The following is a 22,044-nucleotide window of genomic DNA, read 5'->3' on the forward strand; positions in this document are numbered from 1 at the left end:
CTCGCTCGCTCGCTCTGGCTGCACTTCCAAGCAGAGCAACTGATTTGAGCTCTGGCCTTGGGAGAAATTACATCCAACAGTTTCAGAGCACCGAGCCTCAGATGAAGAAGCCATGAGGGTTTATTACTCTGCCGTAAGCCGTTCCAGATCGGGAGCAGGAATAGTTTTCAATCGGGGCTGTATCATTGCTAATGGTCCACACACACACACATGGGAATGAAGACAGTGGGAAGGAGCTTCTGTTTTGATATGATCACATGATTGCACAACGCCTAATTTGACACCATCTCTATATCATGATACAGTCAGTTTTGGTTTTAGTTATCCAGGTCTAATTGAATTTCTATTCTGAGGAAACAAATACATAAAACTTACAGAAACATCTCATTTTAAGGCCTCAAAGACTTAATCAGACTTAATCTAAACTGAAATTAGAATATTTTCAAGTTGAACATGGCACATTGCATGATATCTTATTTGCCATGCACAATCAGGATCAGTACATTCTTCTTGATTTTATCATCTTGGCTCATCCAGTGTGCAAAATGTCAGTTGCAGCAGGAGATGAAAGAAAACACACACTAACACACATGAGTACGCATAGGAAGAGAATAACATTTTTCATCTTCGGCCAAACTCTAGCAGGACTAATATTACTTCCAGCTGTTTCGAGGCTAAAGCCCCCACTAACCAAACAACTAAAGGGCACCACCTCCTGGCCCACAGTAGTGACTGCAATAACGAGGCAATGCAGAGAAATTGTGATTTGGTGCCACCCAGTGGATCCCCAAAGCTATTACAACTCTCGTAAATGAACGCTTAAACTGAGCGCATGGTTAACCAAACAACATCATTTAATAAATGATTTTGCAATACAAAACATCTGTGCAAAAAAAAATATTCAGACAAAATACTAAGACAAGGCCTCTACTGGTCAAGATGCATGTAAACCTTCTGTAATGGGTACACTGCTGTTGAAATATAAATTTATTTGAATGTCGTTTAATTAAGGATCCGGGATAAAACAAAATAAGAAAAAAAAAGCACAACAATTATTATTACTTCTTTTGCCAAATACAAAAAATACCTTGACTTGATTAAGATTCACAGTCTGGTGCACAAGTGGTTTTTTGCGCTGCTATATTAGTACCCCTTTACATGCTTTACATGTACAAGCTCAGATGCGTAGGTAGTTTGCTTCAGGAAAAAATAAAAAATAAAGATTAAAAACTTGAAGCACAGAGAAAGAAAGAAAGAAAGAAAGAAAGAGAGTGACTTCAAATGATTAAAATAACTGGATTTGACACGAGGAGCAAAAACATCCACTTCACATAACTAATAACTGAATACATTTATTTTATTTTATTTTATTTTATTTTATTTTTTTCAGGGGAAATGAAACAACAACCTGAATTATAAAGTGGATTCATTTTGTTTTTGAGGTAAATTGAGTAGCTGATGGGGTGTGGTGTCGTCATGTGTTTGAGAGGTGATGACACTAAAATGATCAGATTACAGCCTCTCCTCTTATAGCTACATTCCACAAACATTAAAATAAATCAATCTTTTAAAAAAAGAAGCAGCACATCCACAGTGAAAAGCCACCAGAATGTCCTTGTGTCATTCCTGATGTGTTCTTGGCTCGCAAACTGATTGACGCTTGCACAACCATTTAAAAACTGCTGATTGTCGACTTCACTGGTGCCGAGGGGGGATTTTATCAGGATAAACTAATCTGTTCTGCTGATTCGATGACGTTTCTTTAAGTCACAAAAGCTTCATATTTAGCCTTCATGGTCGTAACATGACAGCTGAGGCATGATTTGTGTGACTACACGACTGAGCGTTAAATTTAACATACACACCTCTTTATATCACAAATAGATATTACATTAAAATGACTTCACTTTGATTACCTGCTGCACAAAACTGGACACGGTGAAATATAAATGGGGTTGAAGTTAGAAACAGGAGGAAACTCAGACAAGACAGGCAGATTATTTTAGTATTTTTCTGGACTGCTTGTTGGATGCGCCTGCATGTTAGTGCACCTGGTGCTAGGTGTTCCTGTTTACATATACACCGATCAGCCACAACATTAAAACCGCTGACAGGAGAAGTAAATAGCATTGACCATATTGTGACAGTCCTTGTGTGTGTTCTTCTGGGAAACTTTTGGACCAGACCAGGCACCCCCACCCTATAGCAATGATACTCCTTGATGACAGCAGCCATCCCCAGCAGGATGCAGCCTGACACAGGCACAAAAACGCTTTAGGCATAAGGTTTTGACCTGGCCTCCAAATTCACTAGATCCCAAACTGATGAAGTATCTGTGGGATGATCCACAGAGGCCCTTCCCCTCAAAGCCCTCCACTAACAACATTCTGTTGCCAGACACCACAGGACACCCTCAGAAGGCCCATGTCCATTCTCCGATGAGACACAACTGTTTTGGAGGCACAAGGGAGACCTATACAATATTAGGAAGGTGGTCTTAATGTTATGCCTGATCGGTGTAGACCTCTCTCCGCACCCATTATTATAATCTGCCTCCAAACTAATGAAGTGTATCCTTATTTTGAAGAAATATTCTTCTGCTCAGCACTAGCTCAAGACACCAATCATATATATATTTTATATCTTTGTACATTGCTGAAACCTTACAAACCTTTTAACTTTATCATTCCTCCATGTCATGGTTGGTACTTTTGCACAATAAAGATGAAATAGCAAACAGGAACAGACAAAGGCCACAAAATCTTCCTTCAAACTCAAACACTGTAAACACTCTTCCAAGACCATATCCGATAAATGATGCTAATTAATTCCAGCTAGCGTCACGTGACAGTAAAACTGACCCGAGCTCCTGCGTGATGGGTGTTCGCCTTACGTGCGGTGCAGTTTAGCTGCGGAGAACGTGAGTGCTGTGCAATTTCATTTGTAAATGCTGCAGCCAGCTTTGCAGTTACATGCCACAACAGCTGAGGGGGGGAAAAAAGAAGAAGAAAAAAAAAAACAGTCGTAAAGAGAAATGATAATGGGAAATAATGGGAAGGGCTGATAAAAAAGATAACTGTCAGCCTTCTTGCTTCTCAGCTTTGATGAGTTTTAGGAGGCCCGTGTCCATGTTGAAGATGCAGGAAAAAAAAAAACATTCAGCCGTCGCTTTCAAAGGGATATTCTGTCAAAATGAAGACGGATTCTCGTGATTCTTGGAGCCCGGATGAGTATTTTAGCCAATTTATGGGCATTGATGGGAAGTCACATAGCTGTTGGCATGCAAACAAAAACAAAGATGCCTTAGTTTTGGGGTCCAAAGAGCCCAGTATGATGCCCTCATGCTTTGTATACCGTTGAATCTGAGCAGGTCAGTTTGCCCTCTCTATTAAAACTTGATCACATGGCTATTTTATTATTATTTTTTTCTTAATACGTCCATTGACTAGCAAGTCACTGCTTTGCTGAAAGGCACCAAAAGGTCATCACATGAATGTCTCTTTCTCCTCGACATCCTCTTTGAAGCAGTCCATTGACTGTGGTTGTGGGCACAGGAACTTATTTGTCAGGCCGTAGAAGAAGCCGTCTCACAAAGGGCACAGGGTGGACTTGCTACGTGTTCAACTTTAAAGTGTTTTCCTTAATAAAAAAAAAAGTTCCTTTTGAATATATATCTCTGTATTTCATTCATTCATTCATTCAGGAATTGTGTACCGTATTTACAGAGAGGTTAAAATAACAAAATAACACAACAATTTTCAAACCATGATAGTAAGTACACTTGCTTTAAACAGTAAGGCATTACAAAGTCAGACAGCTGTTTATATACGTGTGTAGCTGCAGTGTTTCTTGCACACAGATGTGCACAGAGGCCTGTTTCAGCTGGGTCTCAGTACGACCAGAGTAGAACTGTGATACCGGGTCCCTGTGTGAGATCTGTCCCATCTGTAGGCTGAGCTCTCATATCTGGGTCCTGGGCAGAAAGGGAGTTAAGTATTCCTCAGTTTATCTACAGGTCTGCGGTGATGACCGTGTCGTTGTACATCAGTACGTCAGAGTCAGCGTTGAGCAGCGCTGACGTTTGTGACATGTGGTCCAGCTGCCCCATCCCTTTCTGGGAAACTTGTCCGTACATCTGAGCCGGCCCTCCGCCGCTCCCGGGCATGATGCAGTGGGAAAGCAGCGGCGTGTTGGCGTCGTGGTTGGACCCTGTGGTGGAGGGCACCCCGCTGACGTGGCCTGTGCTGGTGGAGCCGCTGGCGCTGCTGGGCGAGCGGCTCTTGGGTGGGGGAAGGTGGTGCTGGATTACCCTTGCGGGCGGAGCTTGGGGAGCAAAGTGAGCGGGGAAAGCTGCATATCCCGGCGGGATGGGGTATCCATTGACGGGGATAAAGCGCTGGTGGGTTTGGGGCACAGCCATGGGTGTCCAGGCTGGAATTGCAGCCATCTGCCCCTGCGCGGACATGGCCTGGGCCGGGTAGAGGTAGCCTGCAGCGGCTGCAGCAGCGTAGCGGGGGTTGCTGAGGTTGCTAACAGGGCTGGCGCTCAGCGAGGTGGTCTGGGTGGTGGCGTTGCCCCCTCCACCAGAGGGCGTGCTGGAGCTGGCGTGAGATGACAGCCCCTCCCAGGCTCGGAGGCGGACGTGGATGTCTTTGAAGCGTGGTCGACGTGCGGGTCCCTCCTGCCAGCACTCAGTCATCAAACCATAAAATCTAAAAGGCAACAGAGATAATTTGTTAACATCAACAGCAATTTTCAAAATGAATGATAGATTAGTTCATTAAAGTAACTACATAATCTAAAATATTCAATTCAAAGGCTCCTTGGTTGAAGCTTGAAGTTGCAGAAGGCATTGTGGATTAGAAAATCCATTTATCTCTCAATCTTAATAAGTTCAATAGTTTTTTTAGACCCTTATCAGCAGGTTAATGTGTTTTTTGATTGCAAGTTAAATATTCCAGAAAATAGCTAAAGACTGACACACATGATGGTGAGGGCCTTCAAGAGCGAGCCAACTTTGTTGCCCTGCTAACACCTGTAGCTTTGTTACACCAGGCGATGACATAAAACCCTTTCATGTAACCCCTTCTCATAACGTACTGCGACATTAACTCCAACACACCTTGGTGGACAGTCCTCGGGGCAGGGCAGCAGCTGCCTCTTTCTCACCATCTCCATCACTTCCTGGTTGGAGAAGCCGTAGTAGGGCTGCAGGCCGTAGCTGAAGACCTCCCACAGCACCACTCCGAACGACCAGACGTCCGAGTCTGTGGTGAACTTTCCGTAGGAGATGGCCTCGGGGGGCATCCAGCGGATGGGCAGCAGAACTTTAGGCTGGACGCAGTAGTAGTCTGAGCAGTAGATCTCTCTGGACAGACCCAGGTCGGAAATCTTGACGTGGAGCTGTTCGCCCACCAGAATGTTCCGAGCCGCGAGGTCTTTGTGGACGTAGAAGTGACTGGCCAGGTACTCCATCCCGGCAGCCACCTAATTCAGATTAGTCGGTAGAAAGGGTTGATTACATGCAAAGCAGCAGAGGAAGCTCAGAGAAAAGAGACGACTGATCAAACTGAATGAGCAAAGAAAATGTACATATGTACAACAGTTCCAGTAACTGCAGTCGCAACTGACAAAGGATTTTGCTCATTTTGCTCATGTTTTGGGCATTAGATGCAGTTTTCCAATTATTTTCCCATCAGTTTAATGTGAGAATTACCTGTGAACAACAGCTGAAGCAAAATGTCAGGCTCTGAAGATGCAGTTAGGAGCAACATTGCAGCTGAATTCATCCGTCATTGACATTGAACTACTGAACTTTGCTTTGTTTGTTATTGAACTGGTCTACAGAAGGTCTAGTTGACCTCTTTGTTTATACAAAGATAAGAGGTTGACCTCGTTGACCTCTTATGTTTGAATATACACAGGGCTGTTTCTTTGATTTGTAGCACAGCTGCTCATCTCAAGGACAAATGATTTATTAAGGAGATTTTTGTGAACACGTTTGAGATTTTTGGAAGTGGTTCACTGCCAGACGTGCAGTCTGTGCAGAAAATGAGCAGACTCTTTATTTACTGGATGTCTAACTTAAATTTAACTAATTCCAGTTTGCTTCGATGGGGTGGGGAAAGCAGACTGAAGCAATTTGAATTGTTTTAAGAAAAAATTAAAGATTTTTAATTTAAAATATATATATTTTAAATGTTTTATTTAAATAAAATGCACAAATGCTCGCTATATTGAAGCACTTTATAAATTATTTGGGATTGTTGTATACCGTACTGTGTGTACTGTTTTTATGCCTTTTTACCCATTTAAATTGCCTCTTGGCGACAAATAAAGTAGTTTGAATTGAACTGAAGTGAATGAATAAGATTCCACCTGAATACCTCTATATTACGTTAGTTAAACGTTTTCTCAGGTCCTACCTGTATGGCCATGTGCAGGAAGTCGCCGTGATCCAGGCTTGACTTCACGGTGCCGTCCTCGTCGCTGCTGCAGCCGACGTCGGAGTGCGGCGAGCGCATGATGAGGAACTCGTGGAGGTCGCCTTGCGGCAGAAACTCAAACAGCATGCACACCGGCTGCTCTTGGGTAACCAAACCCAGGAGGCACACCACGTTGGGGTGCTGCAGCTCAGTCAGCACTGCAGCCTCCTTAGATGGAAGTCAGATAAATAATAATGAGGCCCAAGACAAAATTTGGACATTTGTTTGCTTGTTAAATTTTCTTTTTTTGCAGCTTGTGACATAACTTTTCATCAAGATTCAAAATACACACTTAGAGTTACTGTCACTTTAAAGGATGGCAATTCATTTTCTGTGAATGGAAAGTGAAGATTTAGTTTTATACGTGTCATCAGTTTCAGTCCTCCTCAACCTCTAAATGTATCTGGTCAACCCGCCTGTAGTTACAGTTTATTTTTGGATCTATTTCTAGTGAACTCATCCACAGTTCAGCGATTTTTAGCCACACACAGTCTCCAGTCTTCCACCCGCATTTACCTTCTGTGGAAATATAACAAGGCACGCTTCAAATATTTAGCAAAGACGCCTCCAGCGAATGAAAAAAAAACTCTCTTGTAGTGTGTGACCCTACAACAACTCACCTTTCTATAACAGATAACTCAGTGTTATTAATGTTCATGCACATTATTGCACCATATTAATCCTTCCTATGTCTATAATATATATTTACTTCTGTGCCTGCTCCTTGTACATTTGTTCATATGTAAATTTTGTACATTTTTAGCTCATACTATTTTATTTTACTTTAATAGATTATGATTTATATTTTATGTATTTTTATTTATATTTCTTAACTATCGTCACCTGTTTTTCTTTTTACTAGTGGTCTACAAGAGTGTTTTTTATGTGCAACTGAGCTACTGCGACCAAGTAATTTCTCTTTTGGACGAATAAAGTCTGTCTAAGTCTGATAGGCGGTTTAGGCTTCTGCGTTTAGTTGACGCAGAGGCTACGGTGACAACGTAGACACCTACACAGAGCCTAGCGCCGTAACTGACGTGCACTTCCCTAGAAATGTAACTACGTGCCACGTGCCACGTGTGATTGGTCCGCTTGGTAGTAGCATGTCTCCGCCTCAGTATATCCGTCTGCTTCTCCATCTCTGCAATTTTTAAATTGATTGTTTTGGATCAAAAAAGAATCGGTAAGGTTAACTGAGGAGGTTTGGAGATACAGACATTTGACTCGTGTTCATCGAACTTTCGGCCGAATTTCTGCCCGAATTTCTGGCTGAATTTCTAAAGTTTCAGTCGCCATTGTTGAAAATGAAGCAGGAAGTAAAAACAAAAAAACCCAACTGTCAAAAAAAGACACAGCACCGACTAGCGTTTGGTTGGCATTGTTACAGAGCGAGCCAGACTGACGAGGGCGCAAGTATAAATGGCTTGCACCGGCGTCTGCTACATACATAGGTTACGGCGCCTGTGTCCCGCAGAGGCATAAACTCCGATTAAGTCTAAGTGACAGTAGGTTATTTTAGCAACACATTTCCTTCACAAAGTTGCAATATAGGCTGTTTTTTTGGTTTTTACTAAAAAATCTTAGTATAAATAAATCAAGGTCTTTGGAGATTTATTCATTCTTGTACCTGTTGGAAGTCGCCCCACTGCTGGGCGTTGGAAACATCTTTCAGAGTTTTTATGGCCACAAGCTGCGCCTGGTCCATGCCCGGCAGGTACAGGTGACCCTTGTAGATCTTCCCCAAAGAGCACTCCCCGAGCTCCTCCATGAAACGCACGGCCGACAGGGGAAGCTCTTTGGCTTTACTCTGCAGAAAGAAAAGAAGAAGAGAAAGAGGGAAAGGAAAATTGTGAAGTGGCGTCAAACGGGCAGAAGAAAGTGTGACAGAAAAATTAGGTCATTATTTTCTTTGTCGACCCAGTACTCTTTCCTCACCATTACCCTTGTACGGAAAAGTGAAATGATGACATGAAATGCACCAAATGTACATTGACGACTCTAATTCATTGCTGGCGAACTGCCCGATATAACTCCAAATAGATGCTTGAGTAGTTAAAAAAATAGAATTTAATTGTGATAATTAGACTCAGTCCATTACATCAGCGCATATTTTACGCCTCTGGAAAGAGATGCGGGAAAATTATGGAATCTGTCGGCTTGAAAATGTAATTTAGCTGACAGTTTAAGCAGCATTTAGGAAGAATAAGCAACCACATCTCTTCCAGAAATAACAGAAAGTGCAGAAGCACTCTTTGTAAAGGGGTTGACTTGGCCTTTTTATTCGCTCGTGTCCACTGAGGACGACTCAGACGGGAGGTTGGTTTAAACATCTAAATCTGACAGGGCTGGGGTCACAAGAGGGTGAGAAATGCTTTATAATTTAGTCAGAGTCAATCAGATCAGCTCCCTAATTAAAGATCAAGACAACTTGGTTTCACAAAGTCAGCAAATGCATTAAAACCCCTGCAGCTGATCTTTGTCTGCTCAAAGTGAGTGTCACTTTACAGGATAGTTGAAAGAAACTTATTTAACTTTCTTATGAGGGAGGATCGAGGCAAACCTACAGAGCCCCAGACATAACATCCGAGAAAAATAAATATTGAGGCTACGAAATACTGATTCATGGGCTCGAAATAATCATTTGTGAGCACAACATACCTATTTTGTGGACACAAAATACTAATTCGTGGGCAAACAATAGCTATTCTGGAGTTCCTGTTAGTGTTATGCCCACAAATTACCTGGACAGCTGGATGGACCGCACCTCCGCTAGAAAATGAGTGTCTTTTCTTGTCCTGCTCTTGCCTGTATCTTATTATATTGGATTATTTAAGCAGGTATGTAATTGCATTTTATTTCCACCGATCAGCCACAACATTAAAACCACTGTCAGGAGACGTGAATAACGTTGACCATCTTGTGACAATACAGTGTTCTGCTGGGAAACTTTTGGACCTGGCATTCATTGCTGTGGATGTTACTTAGACATGTACCACCCACCTAGACCAGACCAGGCACCCCCATCCCACAGCAATGACACTCTTTGATGGCAGCAGCCATCCCTGACAAAGGCGCACGCACAAAAACAGTTTAGGAACAACTCAAAACAACATGGAGAACAGCACAAGGTGTTGACCTGGCCTCTAAATTCACTAGATCCCAAACTGATCAAGTATCTGCGGGATGCACTGAAACAAGCCTGTTGACAGACACCACAGGACACCCTCAGAAGGCCCACGTCCATTCCCTGATGAACTATTTTGGAGGCACAAGGGAGACCTACACAATATGAGGAAGATGGTCATGTGGTGGTCAATGCAAGACACACACACACCTTTCTTTAACAAATCCTGTAACTGTGGCCACACCACTGATGTACTGTGAATTTTACAATCAAACTGCTATCTGTGTGTCTGTGTGTGTGGGTGGGAATGATAGGGAGCTGGAGTAGGTGTGTGTGTGGCTATACTTGGGAGAAGATAAAAGGTGAGGAGAGGTTGGCAGAGATTTTCAGATTCCAGGAACTCAGAGATGAATAATGAAATTCCTCTGTGAGCAAGACACACACACACACACACCGACTCACACACACACAGGTCTGTGTGAGCTCCGAGGGGGGTGGAGAGTGTGTGTGTGTTGTATATTATGAGAGACGCAGATGTTTTTAGTTATGGGTTTGTCTCACCCCCTTTCTTTTTTCTCTTTTTCCCCCTCCTCACACCCAAAACCCTCAGATCCTCCTCTCACCACCGCAGGTCCGTGAGTGCGTGTGTTTATGTGTGTCTAAATGGATTGTCACAGGCTGCGGCCCCTGCGTGACCCCGCAGCAAAGCCTGCTGGGTAGCAGCCTGAGCGATGAGAGAAGGGGAAAGAAAGACATCTGACTTGGTGATAACATATCTAAATATATATATATAAGGATTCAACGCTCATAAAAAAAGGCTTTAAAAGATAGAGATCACACGGAATGACTCGTTTATTTCAAATTCTCTTTTGGATTTCTCAGTATGTAGCTGCATTATTAGATAAATGCACGGTAAAACAGATAAAAGTTGCATTTGTGTAAATGTCTTTACAGTCTCACAATGAATGATGAGGCAGTACAGTTTAAAGTGTAATTTAAAATCTACTTTATAACTCCATAAGTGCACGGCCGCCACTCTGCAGAAACGTTCCTTGATGTCCCGTTCCGGATATAAAGTCAAAACATGAACACAAAGAGAAGACACTGCCTTTTTAGGTCAGCGAAGCATTTGTTCCAAACCAAAAAAAAACAAAACTAAATACATTAGAGATGTTAATGGCTTCTGACGCTTCCGTGGCCTGTTGCAGCTGATGTTGACGGTAACATTATACACATCACCTTGAGCTCCATACTTTCCCGAGCAGACACGCTGTCTAGATAACCCCGCACCCCTCGCCCTCAACTACAGAAATTATGTGGAAAAAAGATATGATACGGCCGAGTGTGCAAACTCAAAAGAAACGCGATACAGATCCTAACGTGAGCTGTGTGTTGGCCGGGAGAGCCGGAGCTTCGTGATCTACATTACAAAGAGATTCTGGGAGAGGGGGAGGAAAGGAAAGGAGGTCTGGAGGTAAAGGGATGGAAGGAGAGATGGGAGAAGAGCAACAAAGAAAGATGGATTAAGTGAGAGCAGAGGTTTGCGGAAAAAGACACAGTGGGCGAGTGGGAGAGGGGAAGGAGCTGCACTTGAACATTCCTGGACCTGCTGAGATCTGATGATAGAGATCTGAAGCTTTGCATCAGACAGGTCATTTTCACACAGTCAACCCGGTAACCCCGGCATGCTGCGGCGGGTCCCGGGTTGTCACGCAGAGTGCTGCGCCAGTGTTTTGACTTCTTCTGCCGTCTGTGCTCATGACTTGGAAAGACAAACACAGCAAAAAGGCGCTTACTCAGAGTCACTACAGGAGAGACCAGAGTGATGTATGCGCTCAGTTGGCACGCAGGCCTAGTGCAAGTAATGCACAGCAGACAACAAACACATTCATTCATTCATTCATCTTCTATACCCATTTAGTCCTGTTAAGGGTCAGGGGGGTCTGCTGGAGCCTATCCCAGCTGTCATCGGGCGAGAGGCGGGGGTAAACCCTGGACAGGTCGCCAGTCCATCGCAGGGCCACATACAAAGACAGACAACCATTCACACTCACACCTACGGACAATTTAGAATCACCAATTAACCTAATGAGCATGTCTTTGGATGGTGGGAGGAAGCCGGAGTACCCGGAGAGAACCCACGCAGACACAGGGAGAACATGCAAACTCCACACAGAAAGGCCAGCCATGGATTCGAACCGGTGACCTTCTTGCTGTGAGGCATCAGTGCTAACCACCTCACCACTGTGCCGCCCACAACAAACACAGCAACCCTGAAATAAATCCTTCAGCCATTCTTTTTCCATTCGTAATTTTAATGAGGCTGTCAATCATTTACACTGATCAACCATAACATTAAAACCAGTGACAGGTGTGGTGAATAACCTGGACCATCTTGTGACAATTCAATGTTCTGCTGGGAAACGTTTGGACCTGACATTCATGTGGATGCTACTTAGACATTTACCACCCACCAAGACCAGACCAGGCACCCCCGCCTCATAGCAATGTCGCTCCTTGATGGCAGCACCCATCCCCAGCAGGATTCAGCCTGACACAGACACACACACAAAAACGCTTTACGAACAACTAAAAAAAGCATGAAGAACAGCACAAGGTGTTGACCTGGCCTCCAAATTCACTAGATCGCAAACTGATCAAGTATCCGTGGGATGATCCACAGAGGCCCCTCCCCTCAAAAAGGCCCCCACTAACAACATTCTGTTCCCAGACACCTCAGGACACCCTCAGAAGGCCCATGTCCATTCTGTGCCTCCAACTGTTTTTGAGGCACAAGGGAGACCTACGCAATATTAGGAAGGTGGTCATAATGTTATGCCTGATCAGCGTATATTCCCACAGTGTCATGTGCTGTAACTGCTACTCTACCTTTGGCTTGTACGCAGTCGTGAGCATGGACATCTCCACATTTTGTCCCCGGACCGGTTTGGGCTGGCGGGGCGCAGGAGGCCTGGAGGACTTCTGGTTGTTGCGGCACACACAAATGAAGAAGAAGAGTAAAGCGATGGCCAAGGGGATGGCCACGCTGGGAACCAGGATGTACAGGATCTCCATGTTGCCGCCACCTGACTTGTCCTTATGGTCTGTCGAGAGAGGAAACGACGTCAAATGAGCTCATCGCTCATAAGCAACATTAAAATGACGACTCTCATCAGTTTCGGATTGAAACGCGTCCCAGCGACTCACCACAGATGGGTATGTCGCAGAGCTCCATGCGGACCCCCTCGTCCAACGTGAAGCACCAAGGGGCCTCGTGCTTGTTCCCCGGGTTGCGGCAGTACGAGTGCCCCCCGTTGAGCTCCGGGTAGCGGACGGCCAGGTAGGTGTGGCTGTGAGGATACTGGGAGTTCCAAGGCTGGCACTGGCGCCCCGACTTGGTCAAACTGACGGTTCCTCTGTAGTCTGCCCCGCTGTTGTTGTAACACTTGTGATCTGAGGGGCAGAAAGGTGACATGTAGCATAAGTGTTCAGCACCAAAACATCACAAAGAGAGGGTTAACAAAGCAATGTGTTTCACTTGTTTCTGCTTTCCTGAAATGGTAAAAAAGACTAGAACCTAGCACCTTCAGTCATAAGTCTCATTGTGAACAAGGACTGCTCTCCTAATGCAGCATTAGCAGCAGCAACACAATGCTATACATCCAGCTCTTACTCTTGTTAATGGGCTCGGCCATGGGGATTCCGATCCTCAGACAGTTGGCAGCCTCTGGGCTGTCAGAGGCGGCCAGGTCCTCACAGTTTGGCAGCTTCAGCCTCTTCAGTATAATTGGGTTTGAGCGGGCGATGATGTACTCCGTCTTGCACAAGTCGTTCTCCAGGATCTCGCATTCGTCCTTGCAGAGGTCGCGGGGCTTGTCGGACCCCGAGCTGCGGTCACACGTGGGGAAGGCGAAGTGGCAGAGGGACGGGATGGCGAACTGGGAGCAGCGGTCGGACAAGTGGTTGGACGTTCCGATCATGGTGAAAGCGGCTGAGGAGCGAGGAAGGAAATGGTTTTCAGTGTTGGAGAGGGAAAAAAATTGAAAATCTGTATGTTAACAGACAGCAGACTGAATGAAAAACAGAACATTTTACAAATTTTTTGGATTAAGACATGAAGAATTTATACAGTGAAAGACATTAAATACACTTGGTCTTATTTCTACCGAGTTCTTTTAGCCTCTACGCACGAAATGGATCAAGGATTGAGAATGACTATGAACGCTGCAGTTTCGAATGCATGACTCACAGTCATACTGCGCGGTTATTGCAAACACATGCTTTTCTGTGGTTGTCATTATCAGTGAGGCAGCTACGGGCAGCGAGGAGAAGGAGACAAGCGAATAAAGAGTGGATAAGTGAAGCTGGCCACAGTCCAAACGTTCCTGCAGCGCACGTTGCTTCAATGAAACAATCGTAAAGATCAATAAAGGTGACGTTAAATTCAGAACGGGGAATGCGGACGCTCTGGCTATAATATAACATGTATGATGTACAGTCCTCCTGGAGGATTAATAGTCTCCGTGGCGGCATAAATCTTAATTTTCGCACAACCTTGATGTTATAGAATAGAGTCGGGGCGTTCTTTGTTCCTGAACGGTTCAGGGGGAAAAAGCTGACAGCCGTACGGATGTAATCAATAACGTACATATTAAACTGTCCTCTGAGGACATTTGCACGCAAACAAAAAACACAGGAGCTGAGAGACGTTAATGTACGATACTGTGCGAAACAGTATGTAGGCCATGTGTGCTCCATATAGAGGAGCTGAACTTCCTCTGAACTCTGTTAAATGAAGTCCCACTTCCTTCCCACTGTGGATCAATTAGGGTTCGCTCTCTTAAGCGGTCCTAATTCACGAGTGTACATTGTTAAGAATATTCAGAGACGGCAAAAGGAGTTCACTCAGCATTAAGCCAGGGAGCTGAAGACAGAATGTGACGGTTCAACTAGTGAACTCACTTCACGCGAGGGATGCAGGATGAGAGACACGAAACACCTGAGGGGGAGAAACTAGTTTGTCCTTAAGAACTATTTATGGCTTCGCTGACCCGACAGCGTGCACGCAGGAAATAAATCATTGAAAAGCAAGCACGGGTATATTTACTCCTAGAAAGGACAAAGATACTGTTACAGTTTCAAGCTGCATTGTCTTAAAGAGCAAAGGACAAGCTAATAAATAATAAGTAAAGACTAATTCTTAAGTGTATGAGAAAGAAACAGGAGGGTCTGCTGTTTCTGTCTTGCAAACCAAACTTTGCGTGGTGTCAGTTAGTTATCTGAACTCTTTTCCTGATGTTAAATGTTCATACACTGGGCTGTTCCCTCCCATTCAGTCCTTACTTTCCATTTAATGTAATAACTTAGGCAATAAATCTGTCTAAGCTTCACAATTATCAAAAGCACCCAACTGTGATGATTAAAAACTTAAATAAACACCTCTGTCCTGGGTTAGAAAACAGCTTTTACACACAAATGCTATCTATAATACATTGTGGAAGTATATCTGGACCATTTGCATTCCCTCACCTGTGATCTGCGTCTCAATCTCCCCCTGCATCTGCAAGGAGTCGACGAAGATGCTGCGGTTCCCGATGAAGCGGGCGCAGGCTATGCCCCTGTACGGCTGGCAGAACCCCTCTTCATCGAAATCCTCCCTGAAGGGACACGGAGAAAAGACGGTGAGTCACATTTAAAGTGGTCCACACAACACTGAGGCATCTTTCTGCACCGCTTACTCTGCACCTGCTGCGATGCACAAAAACACCACTAGAGGTCAGGCCACGTTTGAGCATCACGCCACGCCAACGAGTTGCGCTCCTGTGGATGGAAAAAGCCTGTTTCTTGTTGCTGCCTTTGCTTGGCTAAAGATAAGTCGCACTCGCAGCAAAGGCGGAGATCTAAAACACACACACACACACACACATAGTTCACAGCACAGATGTAAACCGCATTAAGAATTAATATTTGGCGGATGTTTGATCCTGTTATGGCAGAGAGATGTCACCAAGAGCCATAATTTGAAACACATGCAGGCAGAGACTGAGACAGAAAGAGAAAGAGAGAGAGATAGAGAGCATGTTTTCACAACTATACAAATTTTACTTCACCCAGATTCTTTTTTTCGTATTGACCCCTTTTCTAATTTTACTTGCCCCATTTTTTACCCACTTGTCTCAAACCTTCTTTTGCACTCTTATTTTGTGTATGCACACACACACACACACACACACACACACACACACACACACACACACACACACACACACACACCGTCCACATGCTCACTGGCAGGCTATTGGCTCGGTGTGAGATCACTCGGTCATGTGCTCTAAGTCGTGCCATATGGGGACTTTAAGACCAGGCACGACCACAATATATAGCATAGAGGGGCACGCTGCACACAGACCCACACATTACCGGCCGACATGAAGTACACCCTCATGCTTCCGACACAGCTGCTTGAATAAATAGCAAGCATAAGCACTCCCTCCGAAACTGATCAGAAAATGTAGGAGAATAGTTAGGCTTTTAAAACGTAAAGTGGACAGATGAGCTCTTACCGGTTCAATGATGACAACTAAAATACTCACTGCACTGTTGCTTCTGTGTTCTGGACTAAGCATTGCTTGACTTCCAGGTTGCACTGTTCTCAAACTCACTAAATCACAGATGTTCAGACCTTGCAATAAAATCCATCCTGGGCAATCCGATCGCAAGCGGCATGAACCTTGCGTCCCCAACCAGCACTTGAGATCTGATCTGAGTTTCTCACTTTGCAGCTCTGTCCACGATACCAAAGGAATGAGAGCACCCCAGACCCAGACCACCTCCACAATGTGGTCAAATATCGAATCTCTCTTGCACTGTTCTCAAACTCACAGAGATGTTCAGACCTTGCATTTAACATCCGTCCTGGGGAATCTGATCACAAGTGGCCACCTACCTGGCATTAAAATCTGGCCACATCTGCTCGCGTCCCCCAAACCAGCACTAGAGATCTGATCCCAGTTTCACGCTACCAAAGGAATGAGAGCAACCCAGACCCAGACCACCACCAACATGTGGTCAAAGATCAGACCTGTCAAATGCGTCTTGGTTGTGTTCTCACCTTCACCTGCCTTTGAAGCTGACCAAAAACGTAGGAAAATAGTTAGGCTTTTAAAATGTAAAGTGGACATATGAACTCTGATTGGCTTAATAATAACTAAAATACTCACTGCACTATTGCTTCTATGTTCTGGACTAATCATTGCTTGACTTCCAAGTAGCACTGTGACCGACAAGTGGCCAACTGGCATTGAAATCTGTCCACATGCGTCCCCAACCAGCACTCGAGATCTGATCTCAGTTTCGCACTCTGTAGCTCTGCGTCCTGGTTGTGTCCTCACCTTTGGTCACTTATGATCAGATTGCCCAGGATGAATGTTCAATTTAATAATAGCAAACATTAGCACTCCCTTTGACATTAAATTAAATTAAAATGTAAAGTGGATAGCTGAGCTCTGGTTGGTGTAATAATGACAACTAAAATACTCACTGCACTATTGCTCCTAAGCTCTGGACTGAGCATTGCTTGACTTCCAGGTTGCACTGTTCTCAGACTCACTCAATCACGGACGTTCAGACCTTGCAATAAAATCCGTCCTGGGCAATCCAATCGCAAGTGGCATTAACCCTGCGTCCCCAACCAGCACTTGAGATCTGATCTGAGTTTCGCACTCTACAGCTCTGTCCACAATACCAAAGGAGACCACCTCCAAAATGTGGTCAAATATCGAATCTCTCCAATGCATCATGGTTATGTTCTCACCTTTTCTTGGTCACTTGTTATCAGATTGACCAGGACGAATATCAATTCAGTAATGGCTGACCAGAAATTTAGGAAAATAGTTAGGCTTTTAAAAAGTAAAGTGGATAGTTGAGCCCTTATTGGTGTAATAATGATAACTAAAATACTCACTGCACTGTTGTTCCTATGTTCTGGACTGAGCATTGCTTGACTTCAAGTTGCACCGCCCCTTAATGCTTTATTATCTTCCAAACAAGCCCCCTGCCTGTGTTGATCAAGTCAGTGAGGTAGTTTACAAGCTACGCAACAGTGTGCGAATTACACTAATTACTCCAGGAACTGCAATAAAGCAAAAAAGAGCAACAGAAAACAAGGTGACGACGGTGCAAGGCAAGCACACACACACACAAGAGCAGTTCAAATCACTCAAAACACACACACACACACACACACACACACAGGCCAACGGTGTGTAAGTTTGGAGGTCATTAGGTTCCCCTCTCGCCGAGGAGTGTTAAGTGACTGACGGGCCGGGGTCAGTTTCCTCTACCCCTTTCTGCACAGATCTAAATGGGCTTTCCAGACATGGACACAAACACACACACACACACACACGGGACAACCGTAAAGCAGTGGTTTGCATACTGCTGATTCCACCGAGATACCGTGATGTTACATTTACTGCTTAGTGCATGATTGAGCAGATATTATCCTGAGAATATGTAATTTCCTAATAAAAGATAGATATAAGTAATATTGCATTCATGTTGCGGTGAGCCAGCAGTAGGCTTAGCACCCTGTTCAGTAAGCCACAAACTGCTACATCTTCAGATATTTTCTCTTTGGCAAAGAGCTTCATCTCTTTAGGTGGAAAGCATGCCCGCCATTAAAGCTACATTGAAAGAGTGTTGCAATAAAACGTAGTTGAATACTTTGAGGCACTGCTGATTGATTTGGGTTATTATCATTCTGGATGTCCCAGAAGATGAAAAAGGCCACTTAGAGCATGAGAAAACACACGCTCAGGATAAAGAGCGAGGGCTGGAGCGTGTCCAGGCAGCTCAGGAGGTTAGTCTGGTTGTGCGTCACAGATGATCGCGGACACGCACAAATCCGCACTAGGATGAAGCCACACACAGACAAGCAAATGACAAGGGAGAGGAGACGATCCGCCACGATGTAGCCGGATCCCCGGCGGGCAAATTATAACTGTGGCCGGTACGAACGCCCTCAGCTGTACCGGCTCAGTCCAAATCACAGCTCGCCCCCCACTGCTTGCTTTATTTCAGTTTCACTCATTTTTATGTGAATCAACTTAGATTCACAACCGCGTCTGAGATCCTATCCAGCAAAGCAAAAAAATTACTTGAAAATGGGAAGAATGGTTAGGAAAGACACAACTACAGCACCCTATCACTGTGAGATATCTGAGGTTTTCCCAAAAATCTCTCTGGAATTTCGCCTCCATTTATTTTTGTGTGTGTTTGTGTGTGTGTGTGTGTGTGTACATGTAAGCTATCCCATGCGAGGAAAGCCAAGTGCGGTTGCTATTTGTGTAAACAGTGGATAGCTGTTCGGGCCTTTTTATTTTACACACCAACGCCACGGGCCCTCTGTATAATGTTTTATAACAGTTAATTACAAGGGAAGGGTTTTCCCTCCGAGGCTCGATCTATAATCCAGATATAAACAGAGAGGAGAGCCTCACCGCAGAAACTAAACAAGGTATGGAGGACATTGATTCATTGCCCAATTACATTTTTTTCCAACCTCATTATTTATTCATAGAAGGGCCTGCTAAGGAGCCATGCTTGTTTTTTTTTCAGCACCACCCTGAATCACCATATATCCATACAGTTACATACATTCATACCTAAGTGGTGCCACTATAGTAAGTACTAGCTGTTCAGGAACATCTGGCTCTGCAAAATTTGGTCATTAAAATGATATAAATGAGTAACTCAAGTATGAAAGTATAGAAATGATAAATTAAGTTCTAGTATTCCAGTACTTTTTGGTGCACCGCTATCGGTGTCTCGTCTAAATTTGAGTTGCCACAGCAGCAGCAACACAGAGATGAAGATGAAGAAAGAAACCTTTGCATTAAAAAGCACAAAATGGGATGAATTAGAATAATGGAAACAGAGTATGAGGAATAAAACAGTGGCAACAGTAAAAAACATAGTGTACATGTGCCATAGCATTGTATTCACCAATCAGGCGTAACATTATGACCACTGACTTTTGAAGTAAATAATATTGACCATCTTGTGGCCATCAACTCAGTGTTCTGTTGGGAAACTTTTGGACCTGGCATTCATGTGGCTGTTACTTAGACTTGTACCACCCACCTAGACCAGACCAGGCAAAACTAAAAAAAAACGAAGAACAGTACAAGGTGTTGACCTGGCATCCACCTTTACTAGATCCCAAACTGATCATGTATCTGTGGGATGATCCTCTGAGGTCCCTCCACTCAACCCGTAGGACCCAAAGGCCCCCACTGACACCCTCAGAAGGCCCATGATGAGTCGCAACTGTTTTGGAGGCACAAAGTAGACCTACACAATATTAGGAAGGTGGTCATAATGTTATGCCTGATCGGTGCATATGCACATGTGCAATATCTGTGGTAAGACAACTTGACTGTGGGTGGTGTATGCTTGTGTGTTACAGTCAGTGCAGGCTGGAGGTACCGGTCGCTGGCTGACACCATTTAAAAACTACCAACATTCAGAATGTCAGATTTATAAAAATACATTTCTTTCCTCGACCCACATGAAGTGTTGATAGAGGATTGTTCAAGGCATAAATTTGCGCAAGGATCATGAAACTAAATACAGATAAGAATGTGAAAGTAGCCAGCAAACATAACCACAACAAGTCTGTGGGTGCGCAGCAACGGCCAAATGCTAACAACGGCATTCCAACATGCTCGTAAAAACCGAGCTAAGATGCCGACACGGAGCAGGTTAATCGCCGTATGTTAGCTGATACACGGAGACAATTAATGGCTCCAGATGAACAGTGTCTCCTTTCACAGTACTGCATCTACATGTTGTAATATCACAACCTCTTGGGCAAAATCACAAACGCAAACCCGCATGACAGTTGATCACCAAACAGAATAATGGTTTTTCTGTTAGCCACACTGCTATTGTGATTAAATACATTATTAATTAAGAATAAACCAGCAAGGCACCAACAGAACACACAGGCTTATAAATGTAGGCCTCGATTTCATAAAAAACAGGATGAACACTCAAAAGAAAAGAATGCACTGCTATGTATATTACCTCACACACTTTGTGCACACATGGCTGGATGCACAAACCGATAAACCAGAGGCTGATGACAGGATGGAGTGTACTGTTTTAGTTACAGTGATCCCTTTACAAAAATATTTCTCACTACCTCTGAGACGAGGGTTGGTTGGTGGTCGATGACAAATGTTAACGGGAAAAAGGAGAGTTTTTAGTCGAGCAGGGTGAATGCTAAAACCACCAAAATGGATGAGTCCACTCTGTGGGAAATCATCTACAAGGAGTTCTATTTGGCATCAAATAGAACTCTTAAAAACTCAAAACACCCACACTTTCCTTTAAATATGACTCTTCTTCACTCTCATCTGCTTCAGTTTTCCCATTAAGAGCTTTTTGTTCGTTGATAAGAAACAGAACTATGTACGGACAAATGCCCGAAGAAATAAATCTGTACAAATCTGTCTCTTCCAACTTCTGCTAGTCCTTTTTTTCCCCTGATGTCTAACGGACCAAATAAACTGATCAAATGAATCCAGCTGCTGAGCTGCAGCCTTATTGTGAAATTTCAAAGGAAGCATTTGGAATACACTAATCAGGCATAACATTATGACCTCTTTCCTAATATTGTGTAGGTCTCTCTTGTGCCTCCAAAACAATGGACGTGGGGCTTCTGAGGGTGTCCTGTGGTGTCTGGCTACAGGATGTTGTTTGTGGAGGCCTTTGGGTCCTATGGGTTAAGGGGATGGGTTTGGGATGTAGTGAATTTGGAGGCCAGGTGCCAGGTCCGTTGTGCCGTTCTTCATGTGTTTTTGAGTTGTTCCTAAAGCGTTTTTGTGTGCGTGTCTGTGTCAGGCTGCATCCTGCTGGGGATGGCTGCTGCCAACCTCAGCTGCTGCTATGGGGTGGGGGTGCCTGATCTGGTCTAGGTGGGTGGTACATGTCTTAGTAACATCCACACCAATGCCAGGTCCAAGAACACTGTATTGTCACAAGATGATCAATGTTATTTACTTCTCCTGTCAGTGGTTTTAATGTTGTGGCTGATCGGTGTATGCATCAGATAAACATCTACAAATCACCTTACAAAAAGACGTGAGATTACTGTATGATGTACTCTCTACTCTAGGATAAACACACTTCTCCTCTGCCTTGTTGCCTCTATATTTTGGTTTAGGTTTTGACTACGGCAGAAATCTTCAGGCCCAGAGGATGTAAACTTGGGTATTTCTGATCAAGTATCTGTGGGAAGCGATGACGGGTTTGTGTTTAGTTTTGGGCTTAAAGAGATGGGAAACTCAACGCTCTTTGTTGGGGCGGAATACAGAAAGTATGGGACTTAAGAAGAAGAAGGAGGCGAGGGGCGGATCCCGATGACATTTT

The 22,044-nt window shown here is 44.1% G+C and overlaps 1 protein-coding gene across 1 annotated transcript in view; it reads right to left on the minus strand.

Annotated features, from left to right (window-relative positions):
* Positions 1–602: 602 nt before the first annotated feature.
* The window catches only part of ror1 (receptor tyrosine kinase-like orphan receptor 1), a gene marked incomplete at its 5' end in the record, with an annotated part of 130,811 nt that continues 109,369 nt past the window's right edge, over positions 603–22,044 (minus strand). The window contains 8 exons of the mRNA XM_084548558.1: positions 603–4,712; positions 5,123–5,487; positions 6,426–6,653; positions 8,113–8,292; positions 12,499–12,713; positions 12,817–13,062; positions 13,283–13,600; positions 15,139–15,266. Coding sequence (XP_084404684.1) covers positions 4,010–4,712; positions 5,123–5,487; positions 6,426–6,653; positions 8,113–8,292; positions 12,499–12,713; positions 12,817–13,062; positions 13,283–13,600; positions 15,139–15,266 — 2,383 coding nt within the window. The 3' untranslated portion in view covers positions 603–4,009. The remainder of the gene's footprint in view (positions 4,713–5,122; positions 5,488–6,425; positions 6,654–8,112; positions 8,293–12,498; positions 12,714–12,816; positions 13,063–13,282; positions 13,601–15,138; positions 15,267–22,044) is intronic.

Source organism: Chelon labrosus (genome assembly GCF_963514085.1).
Source record: "Chelon labrosus genome assembly, chromosome: 7".
NCBI classification, from domain to species: Eukaryota; Metazoa; Chordata; class Actinopteri; order Mugiliformes; family Mugilidae; genus Chelon; species Chelon labrosus.